We start from the raw sequence: 19,791 nt of genomic DNA on the forward strand, positions 1-19,791 counted from the left end.
CCAGCAGGGTCCTGGACAGGACTGAAGGTGCTGATCCAGAGAACAGTTGGTCAGGTTTCAGTACCATGGCCAGCGCTCCTGCATTTAAAGCAGAGGCAGGGAATTTATGACCCTCCAGGTGTTGCTGTACTATAATTCCCATCGTCTCATGGCTATTGACCTTGCCGGCTGGGGCTGATGTGAGCTGGGGTCCTACAACATCTGGAGAACCACAGGTTTTCCCCATTCCAGGTTTAAAGCAAGAAGTCAAGCTACCACAACCCTAACCTAGGATAACCTGCCAGAATTTTATGGTCTATCCAAGAGCGTCAGTGTGGAAGATCCACTGTGGTGCATCAGGCCAGCTTAAAGGGTCAGTGCCTTTTTTGTACAGTGACTGACTTCTTCTAGGGGAAGGGAACTGTAGGCCTCCAGATGTAGCTGGACAGCCATTCCCATCAGCCCCAGCCAGCATGATCAGTGGTCAGGGATGATTAAAGTTGTAGCTGTCGTAGTTCCACTGCTGAGCAACAGTGTGCAGGGCTTGGTAGAGTGTTCAGCCAAACAATCTGTAGATAAAGAGTTTCTGAGATACGCTTTGCAGAATCAGCATGTGAAGTCAAGTCTGTTCCAAGGGACTGCTGTGTTCTCCCACGAAAGGGAATGGTCAGAGAGATTAGGAGAGACAGCTAAGGGGTTACTGTGTCTGCTGCCTGAGGCAGTCACCTCACACTGTCTAACGTTAGGGCCAGCCCTGAGCCCTAACATAGGAAAAATTCATTTTGGCCTCTCCAGCTATGGGGACCAAGAGACTCACATGTCAGTGACTCTATGACACTTAAAGAAAACTGGAGATGTGTAGCAAAAGATCCAGCCACATGATTGTGCCACCGCCACCCCCTCCTCCACTCTTTACAATGGATTTGAATGTTAGCATTCATTCCTTTCTTCCCAACTGTCAGAGCTTTCAGAATTGCTGCCGGCACAAAAGCTTTTGCCTTAATTACTACCTCTCTGGATTCAGCTCTTTGCCTTAATGTAGATTCAGGTGTGTTTAAAGTAATTTTATTTCACTAATATATTTTTTTAAGCAGTTTTAAAATGTAGCACTTTTTCTTTCTTGCTTTTTTTGCATGCTAATGCACGATTTCCAGAATTCAACCCAGCCAGAAATTGTGGTTAAAAACTTTCAATTGTTCCAACGGAATAAAATTCATTTTCAAACTGAAGGAAGGTAACTGGGGGTTGGGCTGGGGGGTGCATTCAAATGGATGTTAAGATGCATGTTTTAAGGTGGGTGGTATTAGAATCTGCTCTCCAGATTTGCAAGAAGGAGCACTGAATGGAACATGATGGCTACATTAAGTTCAACTGTTGCCAAACTGGCTGGTTTGAAAGACTTCCCCACTCCCATGAGAACACATCTCTCTTCTGTACTTGCAACGCTAAAATAGCCAATAGATCTGATTTGAATTAAGCCAAGCAGCTTTTACCTTGCAATCCGTGCTTCTGACAGTACATTAGAGGGCCTGTGGGAGCTCTGGCCGGTGAGCCAAATCAGGCTAAGAAGGGGTCCTAAATTGATGTGCAAGACTGTTTCCCCCCAAGCCACGTCCCCCTGACCCACAGATATGGGGGAAATAAAAATGTGGCTGCAAAGGGGCACCAGGAGCCTCACGGAGCCTGATGGCTCCTTAGCACATGACATTTGCTGACATCACTGGCCAACTGATCAGGCAGTTGCACCTTCAGCAAGGATCTTCCTTTTGCAGCTTGGTTTGAGTTCAAGCTAGGTTGCAAAGCCATCCTTTCAGAGTGCTGGTTTGGACCTACAAAGCCCTAAACCAGGCATAGGCAAACTCCAGCCCTCCAGATGTTTGGGACTACAATTCCCATCACCCCTAGCCTAGCTAACAGGACCAGTGGTCAGGGATGATGGGAATTGTAGTCCCAAACATCTGGAGGGGCGGAGTTTGCCTATGCCTGCTCTAAACGACTCAGGACCACCATATAAATCGATCTAGACTCTGCGTTCATCACCTGAGACTCTTCTTTGTGTGCCTCCTTCATGTGAGGACCAGAGGGTGGCAACACGAGAACAGGGCCTTTTCTGCAGTGGCTCCCCGTCTGTGGGATTCTCTCTCCAGGGAGGTTCATAATATATCTTTAGGTACCAGGCAAAAATGTTCCTTTTCAACCAGGCCTTGGGCTGATTAATATTCTACAGCCTTTTAAATTTGTTTTTGTGGGGTTTTTTTGTTTTCTTTTGTTGTTTACATTTATGTTGTTTAGGTTTTGGCCATTTATTTGTGCTTTTGCCTTGTATTTTTTTGCAGCGAGGACTTGAACTCAAGCCAGGCTGCAGAGGAAGAAAGCAAAGAGTTGGGAGCACCCTTAGAATGCGCTCTGGATCTTTTTCGTTGACATCACAGTGATGTCAGATGACTGACAGTTTCACCCACTTGTCAAATGGCCCATAGGGGTGGTGTGTGCCAATAGGCAGCAAGGGCACATTCAGAGATGTTCTGCACGGCGGCCCTGCCGCTATGAATTCTCTCTCCCTTTCAGCAGCTTGACAAAGCCAGGGCAGCTTTTCTGAAGCTGGGCAAGATCTTTTTATGCGAGGATTGGCTTTCATGCACAAAGGTTAATCCAGCAGTGGACTGTCTCTTTCCTCCTTTTTTTTTTTCAAAGCAGCTATAATGTGTATCCAGGTGTTTGTTTTTTAACTGGTTTCCTTTAAGTTAAAGTAGGACACTTTTTATTTTATGGGGTATTTGGGGGTTTGTTTTGTAATCTGAGCCATCCGGTTGGGGTGAGTGATCAACTACATGCTGGATAGCACCGTTTCTGTGAAATGAACACTCTCTGCCCTGTTTGCTTTGTGAAGTTTGATAGCCAGAGTTCAGAAGCTGGTGGCTGCTTCCTGTATTACGTCTCCTATATTGTTTCTGTGCCTCGATTCTTACAATGGTTTTATATTTTATTGTCAGGTGGAATTGGCTTTTATTGGAGGTTAGCAGCTGCTTTGTGGAGGAAATTCCTCAAAATGCCTACATTTTTTATTTTTCTAAAATAAAAAGGTGAGCAGGGCATGGCTAGCCAAGCAATGGGACTATGAAGGACAGGATAATATTTTCTGCTTAGATTAGAACTATAGGAAGCTGCTGTATGTATACCTTCTTAGACAATTTCAGCCTTTCCCATCGTGGTACCCAGATGTTTTGACTGCAACTCCTGTTGCTTCTGACTCTTTGGCGTACTGGCAGAGGCTAATGAGAGTTGTAGTCATCTGTATATTTTGGAAATTGGCTCGTCTGTTCATCCTATAGTCTGTTTGTTTTCTGTGTGTTCGGACGCCTCTTGAGATATTGTTGCCAAACTGGGCATGAGGGTTCCTGAGCTGGGGTGGGTTCTTTTCATCAACACTTGGATGTTGAGTGCTACTTTGATTCAAGATGGTGGAACAAAGCATGACTTTGGCGTGACTTCGCCCATAGGTTTGGCCACCTCTCAAGATCCCCTTGCCAAACTCAACACAAGGATTCCTGAGGTAGGGGAAGGGAGGTCTTCATTGATGTTTGGAACCAGGTGCCATTTTGAATCAAGATGGCTGACCAAAATGTGACTTAGGTGTGACTTCACCAGGTTTTGGGTCAACTCAGAAATTATGCTATCCATTTAAAAATTGAAATATTTGTTGGTTTCTAAAAATTCCTGAGTAGTGCCAAACATTCTCTGCTAGTCCAAACGTAAGAAGAATCCTGCTGGAACAGGCCAATGACCCAATAATAAATTTGGCCATAATAAATATTGAACTCTGGCACACTGGGAAATTGCACAATTGGGTATTTGTTTGCATAAGATCCATTAAGTGATTCTGCTGAACAAAGTCGTATTCAGGACAGAGATCCATGAATGCACTTGTCAGGTTTTCCAATGGGAGGGCTATACTTTTCAGCCTGACAACACCTTCCTTACCAAGGATTGAGAGATGCATGGATGGAAGCTCATCTCTGATAGGCTTACCATACGTCAGGAAAATTCCTGACTTGTCCTGGTTTTGGGGTGTAAAACTGGCATCAGGGGAATTTTACCAAATCATCAAAATGTCAGGGGAAACCCATATGTACAGTATGGCAACGTGATGAAAAAAGCAGCAGAAACAGCTCCAAAAAGCTTAAAATCACTATTTTGGGGGGGAGGTCTTCCTGAAAAAAGCTCAACAACATTGTGGGTGTCTGGAATTTAACTTTTTGAAATATGGCAACCCTAATCTCTGACCTTGCAAAGTACTTCAGAAGCACTCAAAAACAAAGAGAATTCTTCAGTGTACCATGGAAGCTCAGTACAACTGCAGCACCAGATCTCAAATAACCTTCTGCTGGATTTCTGATTAGGCATTGATAAATGCATCAGTTTGCATTTTAAAAACAATATCTGCACCAAAATTTGGATGCTTTGCCCAACACACACTTTTTGCAAAAGTATAAATTTCCTCCAATTTATATTTTTGCCTTTTTCTCTCTCTAGTGTGTGTCCACATTTCCCTAATACATGTTCACTAGTGTACACATTTTGTGTGCACAGTTCCTTGGTTGGTTGGAGAACCTCAACACAGCATTACAACATTAGGAGAAGTGTTAGTTTCAAAGACTGCTATTTGGCTCATGTGTTGGATTGGAAAGTGTGAAAGACTTCTGCTCCCATCTCTGCTTTCCAGACTAGTGCGTCTACTTTCTTCTTCCCAAGTATCTCCAAACCTCAGCCCAGTGTTGGAAGCAAAGCTCTTCCTCTCCCCTTGAGACATGATCCAAGGTGGCCAAAACTTTTGGCTACCTGCGAAATCTCCCTAAACTCTGTCGACTCCTCTTGCAGAGCAATGAAAGCAGAATGGTGAAATGCCTGGAGACCAAATCCTGTGAGGAAAGAGCTGGGTATATTTAGCCTGGAGAAGAGAAGATTAAGCGGAGACGTAATAGCTGTCTTCAAATATCTGAAGGGCTGTCATGCTGAAGATAGATCTCCAGAGATTGGACTACAACTAATGGGTAGCAATTGCAGGAAGCCGATTTCAGCTAAATATCAGGAGAAACATCCTAACCAATAAGAGCTGTTCAGTTGTGGAACAGACTGGTTCAAGAGGTGCTGGGCTCCCTTTGCTGGAGGTATTTAAGAAGAGGCTGGATGTCTGTCAGGGATGTTGTAACTCCACCCTGCATTGAACAGCTGAATTGCAACTACTCTATTCTGAACTTAAAAATGGAAAGCGTAATGCTGGTGGTCAACAAAAGAGGTTTAAAGACTCTCTCAAGGCAAATCTAAAAAAATGTAGTATAAACACCAACAACTGGGAAACACTGACCTGCGAGCGCTCCAATTGGAGATCAGCCTTTGAAGATGCTCAAACTCAGGACAAAAAAGAGAAACGTGCTAAGAGGAAGGGGTGCTTGGCAAACCCTCACCATGATCAACCCCTGCCTAAAAACCAATGTCCCCACTGTGGAAGGACGTGTGGATCCAGAATTGGCCTCCACAGTCCCTTACGGACTCACTGTTAAAACCGTGTTCATGGAAGACAATCTTACTTGGCTACGAGTGATCGCCAAAGAAGAAGAATTGCACCCTGCATTGAGCAGAGGTTTGATTAGATGACAACTGAGATCCCTCCCAACTCTTAACACAAGAACATAAGGAGAGTCTGATGGCTCAGGCCAATGGCCAGTCTCATCCAGCATCCAGTTCTCACATTGGCCAACTAGATGCTCCAATGGGAAGCTCCACGTTATATTATCCCCACCCCAATGTTACAGAGGTCCTCCTTTCCCTGGCTCAGTGCACCTAGCAGCCAGTCGACTCAGAAGTACCACTGAGTTTCCTGGGGCTTCCTCCCAGGCAAGGGCACAGAGGTTAGCAGCCTAAGAGGATTTCTAGAGAATTCTGATGTTTTCTGGGCAACAGGAATGCCCTGCAGTGTTCAGCCCCGGATGACTTTGTTTTCCCCTTGGTTGACTTGTTTGAACAACACCCCTGTTGTGAATGGGAATCTCCCAGAAGCCCAGGCAGACTGTTCAGCCGCCTTCCCCATGGCTGGCTGTACCCCAGCCTCATCCATCTCCTTGAATAATCTCATCCCAGCCTGGGGCAGGAGAGGCACAAAATCCATCACTGAAACAGCCTTCGGGTGACTTGTGCTGTTGGGAGACAGACCCAATTTAACACTTCATTAAGGATTTGCCAGCCATTGATCTAGATTATCAGGGTTACTGCCAGCTAATTGCATCTTCCTATACTTATTAATTATATTTGGAGAGCAAGAGAGCGGTGCACGGCGCCTGTCTGCTATATTTAGAAAAATCTCCAGCAGATATCTAATTATGGAACAGATCATTCACTGGTGCTAGGTAAACCATTAAACCTCCCCGTATATATCTCACTCTCACTCTCTTTTTAACCAGAGGTAACCGTTAGGATAGATCTTCCGCTGTTCACGAAGCCTTCCTCCTGGATTGCCCTCCATTTCATGTAACTAACAGAAGCAATAGTCTTTGTAAACAGCAGGGTAGAGGTGCTTTGCTGCCATTCACCCTGTGAAAAGGGATCATTCCTAGTTGCAAAGTTGGAAGAGCCTCCTCTTCCAGGGCTTGGAAGTAGGGGTGTAGCTAGCAGCTCTGGCACCCGGAGCGGCGGGGGCAAGGGCGAATCGCCCACGGGGGCACCACGGCGATCCACCCACAGAGTCCGCCTGGTGGACGCAAGCCCCACGCTGCCATTTCAGGCAGCGCAGGGCCCCGAACCACCACGTCACTCCCAGGAGAGATGCGTGGCTCGGGTGCACTGCAAGCCAGACCCCGCGGTAAGTGCCACCTCCCGCGATGTGCCATTTTGTCACCACCACCCCCAGGGATGACACCTGGGGTGGGCAGCCCCCCCCGGTGCCCCCTTCCTACACCCCTGCCTGGAAGGTGGACTGCTGCACACTGGCAGAGCACTTGCTGTGTCACAGAATGCCCCTTGTTCAAATTCCGACCTGCTGCCAGTCAAGGTAGATGATTCTGAGCTCAATGGACCAATGCTATAGCTCAGTATAAGACAGCTTCTTGTATTGGCTGACTGATGAACAAGAACAAGGCAGTAGAGTGGACAGTACCACCTCAGGCTCCAAATTGAGGGGGGTGTAACATTTCTGAATGCAATTCCACATTTTTATTTTTATTTTTTAAAAATGAGATTGAAAACTATCACTATAAAGAAATAATGAAATGTGTTTAAGCTAGTTGGAAAAATAAAGTAGTATAACAAGAATGGCTGGAAGTGAAGTCACTTGGTGGGTGTCCGTATGGGGTAGGTGTGTAGGTATGTTGATATGTATAGTATAGGTAGGTATAGAGTAATGTAGGTATGTTTTATGCTATGAAAATTAGGTAGTGTGCTGTGTACGTGTATTGTGTAAATGTATATGTATGTGTTTTATATGTTAATAAAATAAAAGGGGAAAAAAGAAAACTATCACAGAGAGTAAACAGGGATCAAACTTTGTGCCTAATAAGTTTGTGTGTGTGTGTGTGTGTGTGTGTGTGTCACACACACACACACACACACACACACACATATTTCAAAGAGGAGGCTTTTTTTAAAGGCAGTTGGAGCATTTAAAATTAGCGTCCACCACACGTAGTTTGAAATGGTGCAATCCACTTGGCCACCCCATTCTAGCCTCATTTCCCCCGCATGGTCTGACCAAGCCTTAATAGTAATTCATGGAGCTGTGTTTATCATTCAGTGTCAAATATGTGAACCTCTCCGCACACAAAACGTGCAGTGTTGGACGTGTGGACATTCTCTCTGCAATGTATGATCTGTGATGGCCATAGCCCAATTCTTGTGACGGGTCAGTGTAGATTCTCTGTGTGCAAAGTAGGAACACAGCAGCCAGCCTCACCCTTAATCTAGGAGGGCCTAAGGGGCAGTGGTACTGTTGGGGCAGAACTCTAGGGCAGATGGTCATGGCCCCTCCAGCAGAATGAGCAGGAAATTAGTAAATACACATTACACATTGCCATCTAAAGCAGTGAGACCATTAAATCCAGAGTCTAGAATTACCTGTATGCAGCACCATGCACTACATCAGTCAGAAAAGCTGTAGGTGGAAGGGCAGATCAGAGTTTGGCAATTGCAGAAGGATCAAGGCCATTTCATCGCCTGTTCCCCAGGCAGCTGGAAGTTCCAGGCAGCCTCTGCTGGCTCAGTTTGTTTCGTTCAAGAGATCGCTGGAGACTTATAGCAGTCCCTATAAATAGCTTTTTTATTTTACTTTAAAAAATATGAAGGGAGAGAAGGAATTATAGGACTGTAGGTCCAGAGCAGGCAGCGTGAAATCCAAGAATGTGGGTAATCTCTGCCAAAATCAAAATGCTGCTCTTAAGAATGGGGTGGGGTTTTTTTTAGCTGTCTGTCACACAAAATGGAAAGTGGCTTGAAAAAATAACCAGTGGGGGAAAAGAAATGAACGGACTTTGCTCTAGACAGGGGAGTTTCTTAGGAAGTAAAAAGGTAGAGGGACCCCTGACCATTAGGTCCAGTCATGACCGACTCTGGGGTTGTGGCACTCATCTCGCTTTATTGGCCGAGGGAGCCAGCGTACAGCTTCCGGGTCATGTGGCCAGCATGACTAAGCCGCTTCTGGCGAACCAGAGCAGCGCACGGAAACGTCGTTTACCTTCCCACTGGAGCGATAACTATTTATCTACTTGCACTTTGCCGTGCTTTCGAGCTGCTAGGTTGGCAGGAGCTGGGACTGAGCAGTGGGGTCTCACCCCGTCGCGGGGATTCGAACCGCCACCTTCTGATTGGCAAGTCCTAGGCTCTGTGGTTTAACCCACAGAGCCAGCATCATAGGAAAGCGTTGGGATGAGGTTGGATTTCAAGGTCATAAGCAGATGACAAACATGCAAAAAAGATAGGACTCCTGCACCTTTAATCGTTGTGTAGGAGAAGGACATTTACCTGGTGTTGCTTGCATGACAAACTACACCTGTTGAAATTCCCTGTTCTACCCACAACTATTAAAAATATGAGAGCCCTGTTCTATTCCATATGTCAACCCTTTTGTCCTACTCAGATTCACAGCTCTTCTGTCGGCAACGACAAATTAATACTGGGTCCAGAGTACAGCACTATGAAAACCTCTCCTTCCTTCCTTCCTTCCTTCCTTCCTTCCTTCCTTCCTTCCTTCCTTCCCTCTATCCTAGCATATCGTCTACTCTGAGTGGCAGCAACTTTTTAGGGACTTTTCCATCACCTGCCGCTTGGTACTTTGAACTGGTGATAAGAGGAATGACAGTAGCCCAGTGGTGGAAGGCATGCTTTGCACAAGGAGGGGCAATTTTCTATCCCTGGTGTCTCCAGTGAAATGGACCAGGTAGGAGATGGTGGAGAAATCCTTGGAGAAATGCTGCTGGTCAGAGCAGGACTCAATGGTCTGAATCAGCGTAAAGCAGCTTCATCTTTGTTCAACAGCCAAATCTCACTTGAGCTTTCCGTTGCAGCGGATGTCAGAATTGGTCCTTCAGTTTCTTAAAGGGTTGGATTCTCACACTTTGCTCACTCCTTCCTTTTAGGGTGGCCAGCTGTAGGAGAAGACAGGGCTGTTGCCCATTCAACAGGACATTTCGGTAGAGGTAGCTTGCTGTTCTCTTCTACACAACTGTTAAAGGTGCCGGAACCCTGTCTTCTTTCTACAGCACCTGATTCCTGGAACAGGACTCTGCTAGAGTCGGCAGCGTGGTGTAGTGGTTAGAGTTTTGGTCCAGGACCAGAAAGACCAGGGTTCAAATCCCTGTTGAGCCATGAAACTCACCCAGCGAACTTGGGCCGGTCACCATCTCAAATCCTAACCTACTACACAGGGTTGTCGTGAGGATAAAAGAATGGGGAGGAGAACTATGCTTGCCACCTTGAGCTCCTTTCAAAAGAAGGCAGCAAATACATGCAATACATAAATACAGTGGTACCTCTGGTTGTGAACGGGATCCGTTCTGGAGGCCCGTTTGCAACATGAATAGAATGCAACCCACAAAGGCGCGTCTGCGCACACGTGGGTTGCGATTCACTGCTTCTGCGCATGCACATGATGTCATTTTGTGCATCTGCGCATGCGCGAGCAGCAAAACCCGGAAGTAACCCTTTCTGGTACTTCCGGGTCACTGCGGGACACAACCTGAAAAAACGTATCATGAAGCAAACGTAACTTGAGTTATGACTATAATAGGCTTGGGTCCTGGGAAAGGAGAGGTCTAGTACGTATGGTAGAGAGGAACTTCTCACTAAAGTCAGGCCTACTAGTCCTTACTGCCCCAGGATCTCCATCTTCAGAAAGTTGGGATTCCACCCCTTACGACCCATTTACATGTGGTTCAGAGACTCACCTGTGGCAGTTCAGAAGTGGGTATGGGCGCGACTTTCAACCTTCACGGGCATGCACCACTTTGTCACTATCCTTGATCGGGCCACCACAGCAGCAAGTGTAGCTGTGTGTGTGTTTGTGTGTGTGTGTTTATGTGTGTGTAGCAAATGATCTCTCTCTCTTTTTATGGCATTTCCACGCCCGGGTGTTTCCAAAGCTGGCCGCCTCGGCAGCACTCTCGGGTAGCGGACATCAATATTTAATAAGCAATATATCCGTATTTTATTGCTCATTACTGGCAAGATTATTTCAGTATATTACTCTTAGATATGAATATTTATGGTGTATTACTCGGCTCGAAGTTAAATGGCTTATTGACACGCTATTAATGCCTGGTAAGCACCGCTTTGCTCTCGCTCCCTCGTCTGCTAAAGTGCCCATGGGCGGGGCGGGTTTGGGAAGCTGTCAAGATCCTGGCGCTTGTGTTCTCGTTCTCTCAACGGCAAACATTGGGAGGAAACTGCACTCTAGTCCAGTCCCATTGGGGCTCACCTGGTGGTGGTTGGAAAAATAATCCAGACTCCACCTTAATTAGGCTGACCAAATTGTCACAAAAGAGTGAGCAAGCTTTTGAGTAGTACAGAAGTCTTCATCAGGGCGGGAAAACCTTTATTTGTTCAGGGGTCACTTTGTTTGTTTCTTTGTTTGTTTGCTTGCTTGCTTCCTTATTGCCCAGTGGGTTGGACTAAATGACCCCTGAGGTCCCTTCCAATCCTATGAGTCTTTGACCAGATTTGATTGTCTGCATCCTTCACCCTAAGGTTCCAGGGCGGGCTGCAACATTAAAAACTGTTTAAAGCAAAGCAGGGCCGCCATGGGGTGTTGCTCAGAGAGTCCCTAGGGTCAGATGGAGTGCCTTGGAAGATTGCATAGCTGTCAACTTTTCCCTTTTCTTGCGAGGAATCCTATTCGGAATAAGGGAATTTCCCTTTAAAAAAGGGAAACGTTGACAGCTATGAGATTGCTTCTGGCACTTAAGCCCCAAATCCCTAAAGCCCTGTTCTGTATGCCCAATGGTGAGATTTGAGCCTATGCATATTGCATATTGACCACTGTGCAAACACGGATGCCAAGCATTTAATTTGATAAATAATAATGCTGTTGAGGTATTGCTTTCGTTTGTTACTATGTATGCATCTATTGTAAACCTTGGTGTGATCCTTGATGAAGGGTGACATAGAAACTTAATAAATACACTACTACTCATAGAAACAGAATCGTGAAGGGGGGGGTTATTGAGTTGCCTTTGCTTTTATTAAGTATTTTGTGTTTTTATATTGTAGTTTTGTGTTGTGAACCACCCTGAGATCTGTGGATAAAGCGTGGTATACAAATATAATATAATACTAATAATATAATAATATATAAATATAAATAGAAGAAGAAGAAGACACAGTCCTGCCCTTGGCTGTCAGACATTTGGGAAATGCTGCCTTTTTAAATTAGAGGGTGGATGGCCAGCTGTCATGGATGCTTTAGTTGAGATTCCTGCATTGCATGGGGTTGGACTAGATGGCCCTCGAGGTCCCTTCCAACTCAACATTTCTGTGATTCTATGCAAATATGCCTTGTGTGTCTCCGGTTCTCCAGTTGGTCATGGTTTCTTTTGACAGTTGTCTCCGATGAACTCGAGCCAGGCTGGTGTACAGGGCATACTTAAACTAGGGAGTTTGGCTCCCTGTGATGTCCACCAACGTGTATGGTTTTAAAAGAGGGTTAGGCAAATTCATGAGGGATAAGGCTATCAGTGTCTACAAGCCCATGATTACTATGGTCTGCCTCCACTGTCGGAGGCATTCTGCCTCTGAATAACATTTGCAAGTGAGGAAAGCACTGTTGCCCTCAGGCCCTGCCTGCAGCCCTTGGGCCGGACACTGTGAGAAGGTAAAAGGTAAAGGACCCCTGGATGGTTAAGTCCAGTCAAAGGGGACTCATCTCTCTTTCAGGCCGAGGGAGGTGGCGTTTGTCCACAGACAGCTTTCCGGGTCATGTGGCCAGCATGACTAAACTGCTTCTGGTGCAACTGGACACCGTGACGAAAACCAGAGCGCATGGAAATACCATTTACCCTCCCGCCACAGTGGTACCTATTTATCTACTTGCACTGGTGTGCTTTTAAACTGCTAAGTTGGCAGGAGACACTGTAAGAACAGCATACTGGACCAGATGAGCCTTTTACTTGATCTGGCAAGGCTATTCTTACTTCCTTATCAGAAAGCAGGCAGCTGACTTGCCTTCCTCTTCCTCGTCTTCCTCTTCCTTGCATTCTTTCCAAGGATTGCTTCCACATGTGCCTCACGACTGTGCCGCTTGTCAGGTGTCCGGGATCGTAAAGTCTAACTAAATGAATTGTTGTTTCTGCCTCTGCCGCTGCTTCCCCTCTTTCAGCATCCGCTGCTTATGTGCATTTTACAAGCCGAGGACATCTCCCCAATGCAATAAATAGCCTCTGACAGGCAGTTGTGCAATAAAGCCCTGACGGTTCCCTGTAATGGTTATAAAACGCTGAATTATTTGGGCGAGGAGCGGCTGATTAGGGAGCAACTCGGAGGCAGGATAATTAGTTGTGCAGTGGTAAATACAGGAGGCAACCTAAGAATTGGTGAGTTAGGGAGTTCTTAATAATTCAGAGGCACTCCTGGGGCAGTAGAGATACGAAACGCTGAGCTGGTGTGCATTCTAAGGGCTCCAGTTGTGGGGAGATGCAGTCCATCCATCTTTTTCAACCACAGGTTTGGTGCTGATTATCACGAGAAGCTGGTGCTCCTAAGTGCCAATCATTTTTATTTTTAAAAAAGAGAATCTTCCTGAATCCTATCATACATTCTCCATTGCTAACCCAATTTACAGCACTGGATTTTGGGATCACGTCTAGAATACGGATATTCTGTAGAGTTGCCAGCAAAGTTCACTGAGCTGAGAAACAAGCTCCGAGGACTTGGTGATTATTAACTCAGAGGACGGGAGAACATTGGAAGCCCCTGAATTCTTCTTCAGCTCTGATTGAAATCTGAGCCGGAGAAGATTTTCCAGCTTAGTCCTGCACAGATGGGCTGCTTCTGGGGGGACACAGGGACCAAGGTGTCCTGGCCCCAAGGTATCCCTCTTCAAAGCAATTCCTTATGTAAAGCCACAGAGAAACCACTCTTTTGTTTTGCACAAGGAGTGCTTTGAAATGTTCCCCCCAGGAAGAGTTAAGGATATTTCAATAGATTTGGAAATTGAGCTACTTTCTGATATGGGTGTGGGGAGTAATTCTGTTCTTTGCCAAGTTAACAATGTTAGAAACTCAGATATAGAAGGTGGGTGTGAAATGGCTCCTTAAACCAGGATTACCATCAGCAAAACGGAATGCCTTGTTGCCATTATTCAGTACCACTTTTTGGTTCCTGAAATTCATTCTGATTGTGCAGATAAAATATCATGGATAGAATTCTACAGGAAGTGTTGCTAGTGTGTGAAAACAGTCAAGATCCAAGGATGCCCAGGCATGCACCTCCAGGTGGTAGAGATGTCAGGGGGAAATGCGTCTGGCACCTGGGGAATTTCAAACGCTGCAAGCCAGCTTGAGCCAGAGGCAGCCCACCCACCTCTTGTTTCCAGTCCCGCAATCTGTGTCCTTGTGGCCAACAAACAGGGTGAATTCAGAAATGTAGACAGTAATTCTATGCATTGTGCGTCCAAAACATTTTGGGGTCCAGCCTTGTCACAGTGAACCGTGCCATTTTAACATCAGGGTTACAGTGGCCCAGTGGGGCTACCTTTGAAAAGTGCTCAGAGAACATTGACTGATTCAAATTCTGGCAGCCCAGTTGTTGAGATGGACCCAGTGCACTGATCACATGACACCGGTCTCAGCTATCCGTAGGTTCACTGGTACACTTCAGAGTTGTGGTTATAACACCGAGATGAAAAGGATAGGATGGATTCAAACATGGAGCATGAGAAGCTGCCTTATACCAAGTCAAACTAGGTCCTTCTTCCTCAGCATGCTTTACACTGACAGGCAGCAGCTCCCTAGGGATTCAAAGAGAAGTCTTCCCTATCCCTATCTGGAGTTGCCGTGGATTGAACCTTGACCTTGTTTTTGCAAAGCCTGTGCTTTGCTACGACCCTTTCTCTTGATGCTCCTTGGGTCTGAAGCTTTTATTATCTGCATCCGTGGCACCAACTGTTGACTAGTTCGGCAGGCAACTTTGCACTGGAGAGGATGCTATTTACCGCAGTCTTGCGTCCGTTTGGAACCCGTGTCCCAAGAGATGACGCCTGCTGGCATAGGAAGTTGGCGTACTGCACTTGGCAAAAGTGAGGTGTGTTGCCCGGGAATCTTAGCGCATCCCTCCAGACCATATGGCAGGGCTGGCCCTATCAGGGCCGAGTAGCAGAGGGAGCAGGTGGCAGGCTGGGCGTTGTTTCCTGCGTAGGAGTTGCAAGTTCCTGCTGCCCTGAAAGCCAGGGCCAAATACGAGAGAGGAAATGAGCTGAAGGACAGCAAAAAAATACCACTGCTGTGCCCTATGTGTAAAAGAGTGGGGTCAGTTATTGCAAACAGGTAGGAAGCCTTGTATCCACAGGGAATGCTTTGCTAATGGTTCTCAATTTGGGGAATCACCTGGGATTGTAAACCTGACAACCGTAGTGACCCTGATCTTAGGGGTTTTCTCCTAGATTGAAAATGTGCCAGTTTTGGTCTCTGGCTGAGATGCCCATGTTCTGCTTTACCATCATTATCCGGCACTGCAGTCCTTTCAGGCTTCTTCATACTGCCACTGCCAAGGTTCTTTCCTCCTTCCCTCCAAGCTGTTCCTTGGTGCACATGGTGGCTGGGAGAAACACAGCATGTGAACCAGGGGGAGAGGGATGCTTCGGAGTAAAAAGAATATTAGAAATTGGGGCAGAAGAGCCAACGTCATGACCAGTAACACTAACACAATAAACCCCATGTCTGTTGCAGCCAGTGTCTTTGGTGAAGTGTGATTGGTCTGTGGAATCAGCTGACAGAATGGTCAGCTGACAGGGCTCTGTGTGGCACTACAGGTGCCCTTGCGGAACCCAGTTCAGTCAGCAAGGCTTATAGCCGAATATAGTCCTTGTGACACAGGAAGTAAAGTGCCAACGCATGGCCAATGGGAGCCCTTTCAGCTATGGCTGACAAGGCTACCGCTTGGTCTTTTGTGGTTTCTCTGGAGTTGTTTCATCATTGGCTGAACTGTGCTCCTCATGGGTGCCATTTCTGCTGCAGCATTTAGCATTCCAAGGACCAATCAAGCTCCACCAAGCCTTCTAAGACTCCAGCCTTGGTCTTAAGTCTCAGAAGCTTGTCACGTTATTTCTGTGTGATTCTCCTGTTGCTGTGCAAACGGCAAGGATTGGTGCCTCCAGCAAGAAGATCTGAATTTGTTTTGTCTGCATCTGATTTAGTGTGTATGTGCATGTGCACAGAGAGCTTTTCTCCTGGGGTATAAAGGGGCCCGTGAGAACCCTTGTGTACAACAGAGAATTAATTCCAAGGCACTTTTAAAAATTCCAAGTGTGAACAGGCGCTTTTTAAAATGTGGTGGTGGAACAGCCAAGGAAGAAAGGAAATCTGCAAGTGTCTCTCTGATGCCTCATCCTGTTTTTGTTATTTCCCCTCAAGGGGACCCTCAAACTCTTCTCTCTTCCTTGCAGTCTTGCGAGATGACTTCCGCCAAGCTCCCAGCGATGTGGTGGTGGCAGCGGGCGAGCCAGCCGTGATGGAATGCATCCCACCGAGAGGACACCCGGAACCCACCATTTCCTGGAAAAAGAACAACATCCGCATCAGCGATAAGGATGAGCGCATTACGGTGAGACCGAGGGAAGCCCCGCTTGAAAAAGGCAGCCCTGTACCTCTTTCAACCTAAATAATTTCTTTGGGTTTTGCCGTTCTGTTCAAGTCTGAGAACTTTGGAGGAAACATAGGAATCTACATAATAATAATTGGTCCATCTAGCTCCACATTGTCTACACTGACTGGCAGCAGCAATGCAAGGTTTCAGATAGAAGTCTTTCCCATTTATACCTGGAGAGACGAGAGATTAGACTTTGAACCTTCAAAGCTTGTGTTCTACCGCTGATGCTACAGTCTCTCCAACCACCTGCTACCTGATCTTTTCAACTGGAGATGCTAGGAGCTTGGACCTTCTGCATGCAAGGCATATAGCACGGAGCTTAGGCCATGAGAGGCAAAACATCCTGGATAGGGCAGAGTAGAACTGGATGCATGGTTAGGAGCAGCAAGCAGGTAGCCTTGAGCGTTGATGGAGTATTGCCTAAAATTCCACTGAGGTCTGAAATACTCTTGCAGGAAAATGTGTGATCTCAGCTGGTTCTCCGTAGAGAAGGTCAGTTCCCAGTTTAAGGTGCAGAATCCGTTTTTATTCATATAGCGGGATTTATATGCTGCTTCATCACCCCTAACCTCTATGTGGTTTAAACAGAATATAAAATGTCCGCTAAAACACATTTATTAAAATCAAACGTTAAAAGCAAGTTAACCTAAGCATTTATCAAAATGTAAGTGAAACCAGCCATTGTTACTTACATTTTGATTAATGCTTAAATTAAGTGTACATTGGGGTGAGAACCCTCAGGCCCAGGGGCCAAATTTGGCCCTCCAGTCTTCACTATCTGGTCCTCAGATTTATTCCCAGCATGCTCCACTCACTGGCTTTGATTCCCACCCTAAGTGTTTTTGGCTGGCTGGAATGTGTCCTTGAGCTCTGAGGATGCCTCTGGATTACCTGGACGGAGGATTGAAACAGGTGCGTAGAAACCAACATACTGTGCAAAGGTAGCATTGACATTTGTTACTCTCCAGCGACGTTTGCCTCCGGCCCTGTCTACCACTTTGGTGTGGCTCTCAGAAGGTTCTCCCAGAAAGAGATATTATGGACCGTGGGCTAAAAAATCCCCAGTTCTCTCACCTGATATACATAATGAAGTTGGATGTGTGGGCTGGCTTACTTAATAGGAAGCCTTTAGCAAACAAACTGTATGGCAAAGGTGCCTGCCTGATATCTTTGGGCAGGGAGTTCCAGAGGCACACACTCCAGTGAATTTCTGGGGAGGTGTATTCCTCATTATAGAGGATGGATGGCGGCTAATGGATTGAGGTTGAATCTTGACAAGACAGAAGTACTGTTCTTGGGGGACAGGGGGCAGGCTGGTGTGGAGGGATCCCTAGTCCTGAATGGGGTAACTGTACCCCTGAAGGACCAGGTGCGCAGCCTGGGAGTCATTTTGGACTCACAGCTGTCCATGGAGGTGCAGGTCAATTCTGTATCCAGGGCAGCTGTCTACCAACTCCACCTGGTACACAGGCTGAGACCCTACCTGCCCGTGGACTATCTCACCAGATGCATGCTCTAGTTATCCCCCACTTGGACTACTGCAATGTGCTCTATGTGGGGCTACCTTTGAAGGTGACCCGGAAACTACAACTAATCCAGAATGTGGCAGCTAGACTGGTGACTGGGAGCGGCCGCCGAGACCACATAACACCAGTCTTGAAAGACCTACATTGGCTCCCAGTATGTTTCCGAGCACAATTCAAAATGTTGGTGGGCCACTATACCTGAAGGAGCGTCTCCACCCCCATTGTTCTGCCCGGATTCTGAGTTCCAGCGCCAAGGGCCTTCTGGTGGTTCCCTCACTGCGAGAAGCAAAGCTACAGGGAACCAGGCAGAGGGCCTTCTCAGTAGTGGCACCTGCCCTGTGGAGCGCCCTCCCACCTGACATTTAGAAGACCTCTGAAGGCAGTCCTGTTCAGGGAAGTTTTAAATGTGTGACATTTTAATGTATTTTTAATCTTTGTTGGAAGCCACACAGAGTGGCTGGGGAAACCCAGCCAGATGGGTGGGGTACAAATAAATTATTATTATTATTATTATTATTATTATTATTATTATTATTATTATTGAAGTTCTCTGCAAGAGGAAGTTTCCCAGGGGCTGCTTCTTGAGAGAAGTGGGGCCCCACCAATACATTGGCCTGGGAAGCTTGTTTGTGCAGCTGTCTCTAAGCAGGATTTCCTTTTGGCCCCTCTGCTCTAGATCCGAGGTGGGAAGCTGATGATGTCCAACACGAGGAAGAGTGACGCTGGCATGTACATCTGCGTGGCCACCAACATGGTTGGAGAACGGGACAGCGAGCCTGCGGAGCTGGTGGTCTTCGGTATGTAGGAGCAGGGATCTGGCAGGGGAGATGGGAATCGGACAGAGAGGAAAAGGCAATGTGGAGTTCTCAGGGTCAAAAAGGAAGGGGAAAACCCACAAGGCAAGATCTGTGATAAGTTCTTCTGTGAGTTTTTTTCTATAGCTTGGAAGCAGCCAGGGAGGGGTGTGAAAATGAGAACAGAATGGTTAACTTTCCCCCCTTTGTTTGTTTATTTATTTATTTAGAATTCTTTTTTTAAAAAAATAGATTTACAGTGGTACCTTGGTTCTCAAACTTAATCCGTTCCGGAAGTTCGTTCCAAAACCAAGGTGCACTTTCCCATAGAAAGTAATGCAAAACGGATTAATCCGTTCCAGACTTTTAAAAACAACCCCTAAAACAGCAATTAAACATGAATTTTACTATCTAACAAGACCATTAGTATCTGGGGAAACCTGGAGAGCACTTTCTTCCATTGAAAATGAGTCTGCAAATGCCTTTACTCAAAGCCCAGACCTTTTGCTTGACTATTCAACTTTACTTTTTTTAAAAAGCAAAAAAACAAAAACAAAAAACAAGTCTCCAGTCTTGTGGAAATATAAAGAAAATGTGAGCAGGCTAGATTCTACCCAATTGCTCGTTACTACTGGAATCAGTGATGAAGGGCTGAACATTTCTCAGTTTTTTATTTTTCTCTGGAAAACCTTCAGTTTCATAAGGTCTTTACAAACAACGAATGGACGCCAATTGCAAACAACAATGTTAGGCAAGCATGGTAGTATCAAAGTTTGTTGCTTTGTTTCCTGAACACAAATAAAATGAACATGCTAAATTAGATCAGCCTCTAGGGAATCAGAATTTTTTCCCATGCAAACTGAGCATTTCCCCATGCAAATTAGCCTTGTATCAGAAAGCCCATATCACAGGGCCATCCTACAATTTGTTGTTTGGTTTTGAAAGTTTTCTACAGCATTGCAGCTGGCTATTTTTGGTTGCAAGGCTAGTTATGTTGCTTTGCAGACACTGCTGTTTTGGGGTAACTCAAGTACAGTGCATCCATCTCCAGTGCTTCTGTGGCAGGAAATGTCTTCTATCTGAGCGAGTCCTGTCTTAAGCTTAAACCTGATATTGCGATTCAGTGCCCCTTTCTTGGTGCCAAGGGGCATCCT

The 19,791-nt window shown here is 46.1% G+C and overlaps 1 protein-coding gene across 5 annotated transcripts in view; it reads left to right on the plus strand.

Annotated features, from left to right (window-relative positions):
- The window catches only part of ROBO3 (roundabout guidance receptor 3), a 335,111-nt gene that overhangs the window by 240,961 nt on the left and 74,359 nt on the right, over nt 1-19,791 (plus strand). For all 5 annotated transcript variants that reach the window (XM_080982318.1, XM_080982319.1, XM_080982320.1 and 2 more), the window contains exons 3-4: nt 16,115-16,272; nt 18,520-18,640. In XM_080982318.1, the coding sequence (XP_080838444.1) occupies nt 16,115-16,272; nt 18,520-18,640 (279 nt within the window). The remainder of the gene's footprint in view (nt 1-16,114; nt 16,273-18,519; nt 18,641-19,791) is intronic.

This window comes from Podarcis pityusensis, assembly GCF_964106645.2.
Source record: "Podarcis pityusensis genome assembly, chromosome: 15".
NCBI classification, from domain to species: Eukaryota; Metazoa; Chordata; class Lepidosauria; order Squamata; family Lacertidae; genus Podarcis; species Podarcis pityusensis.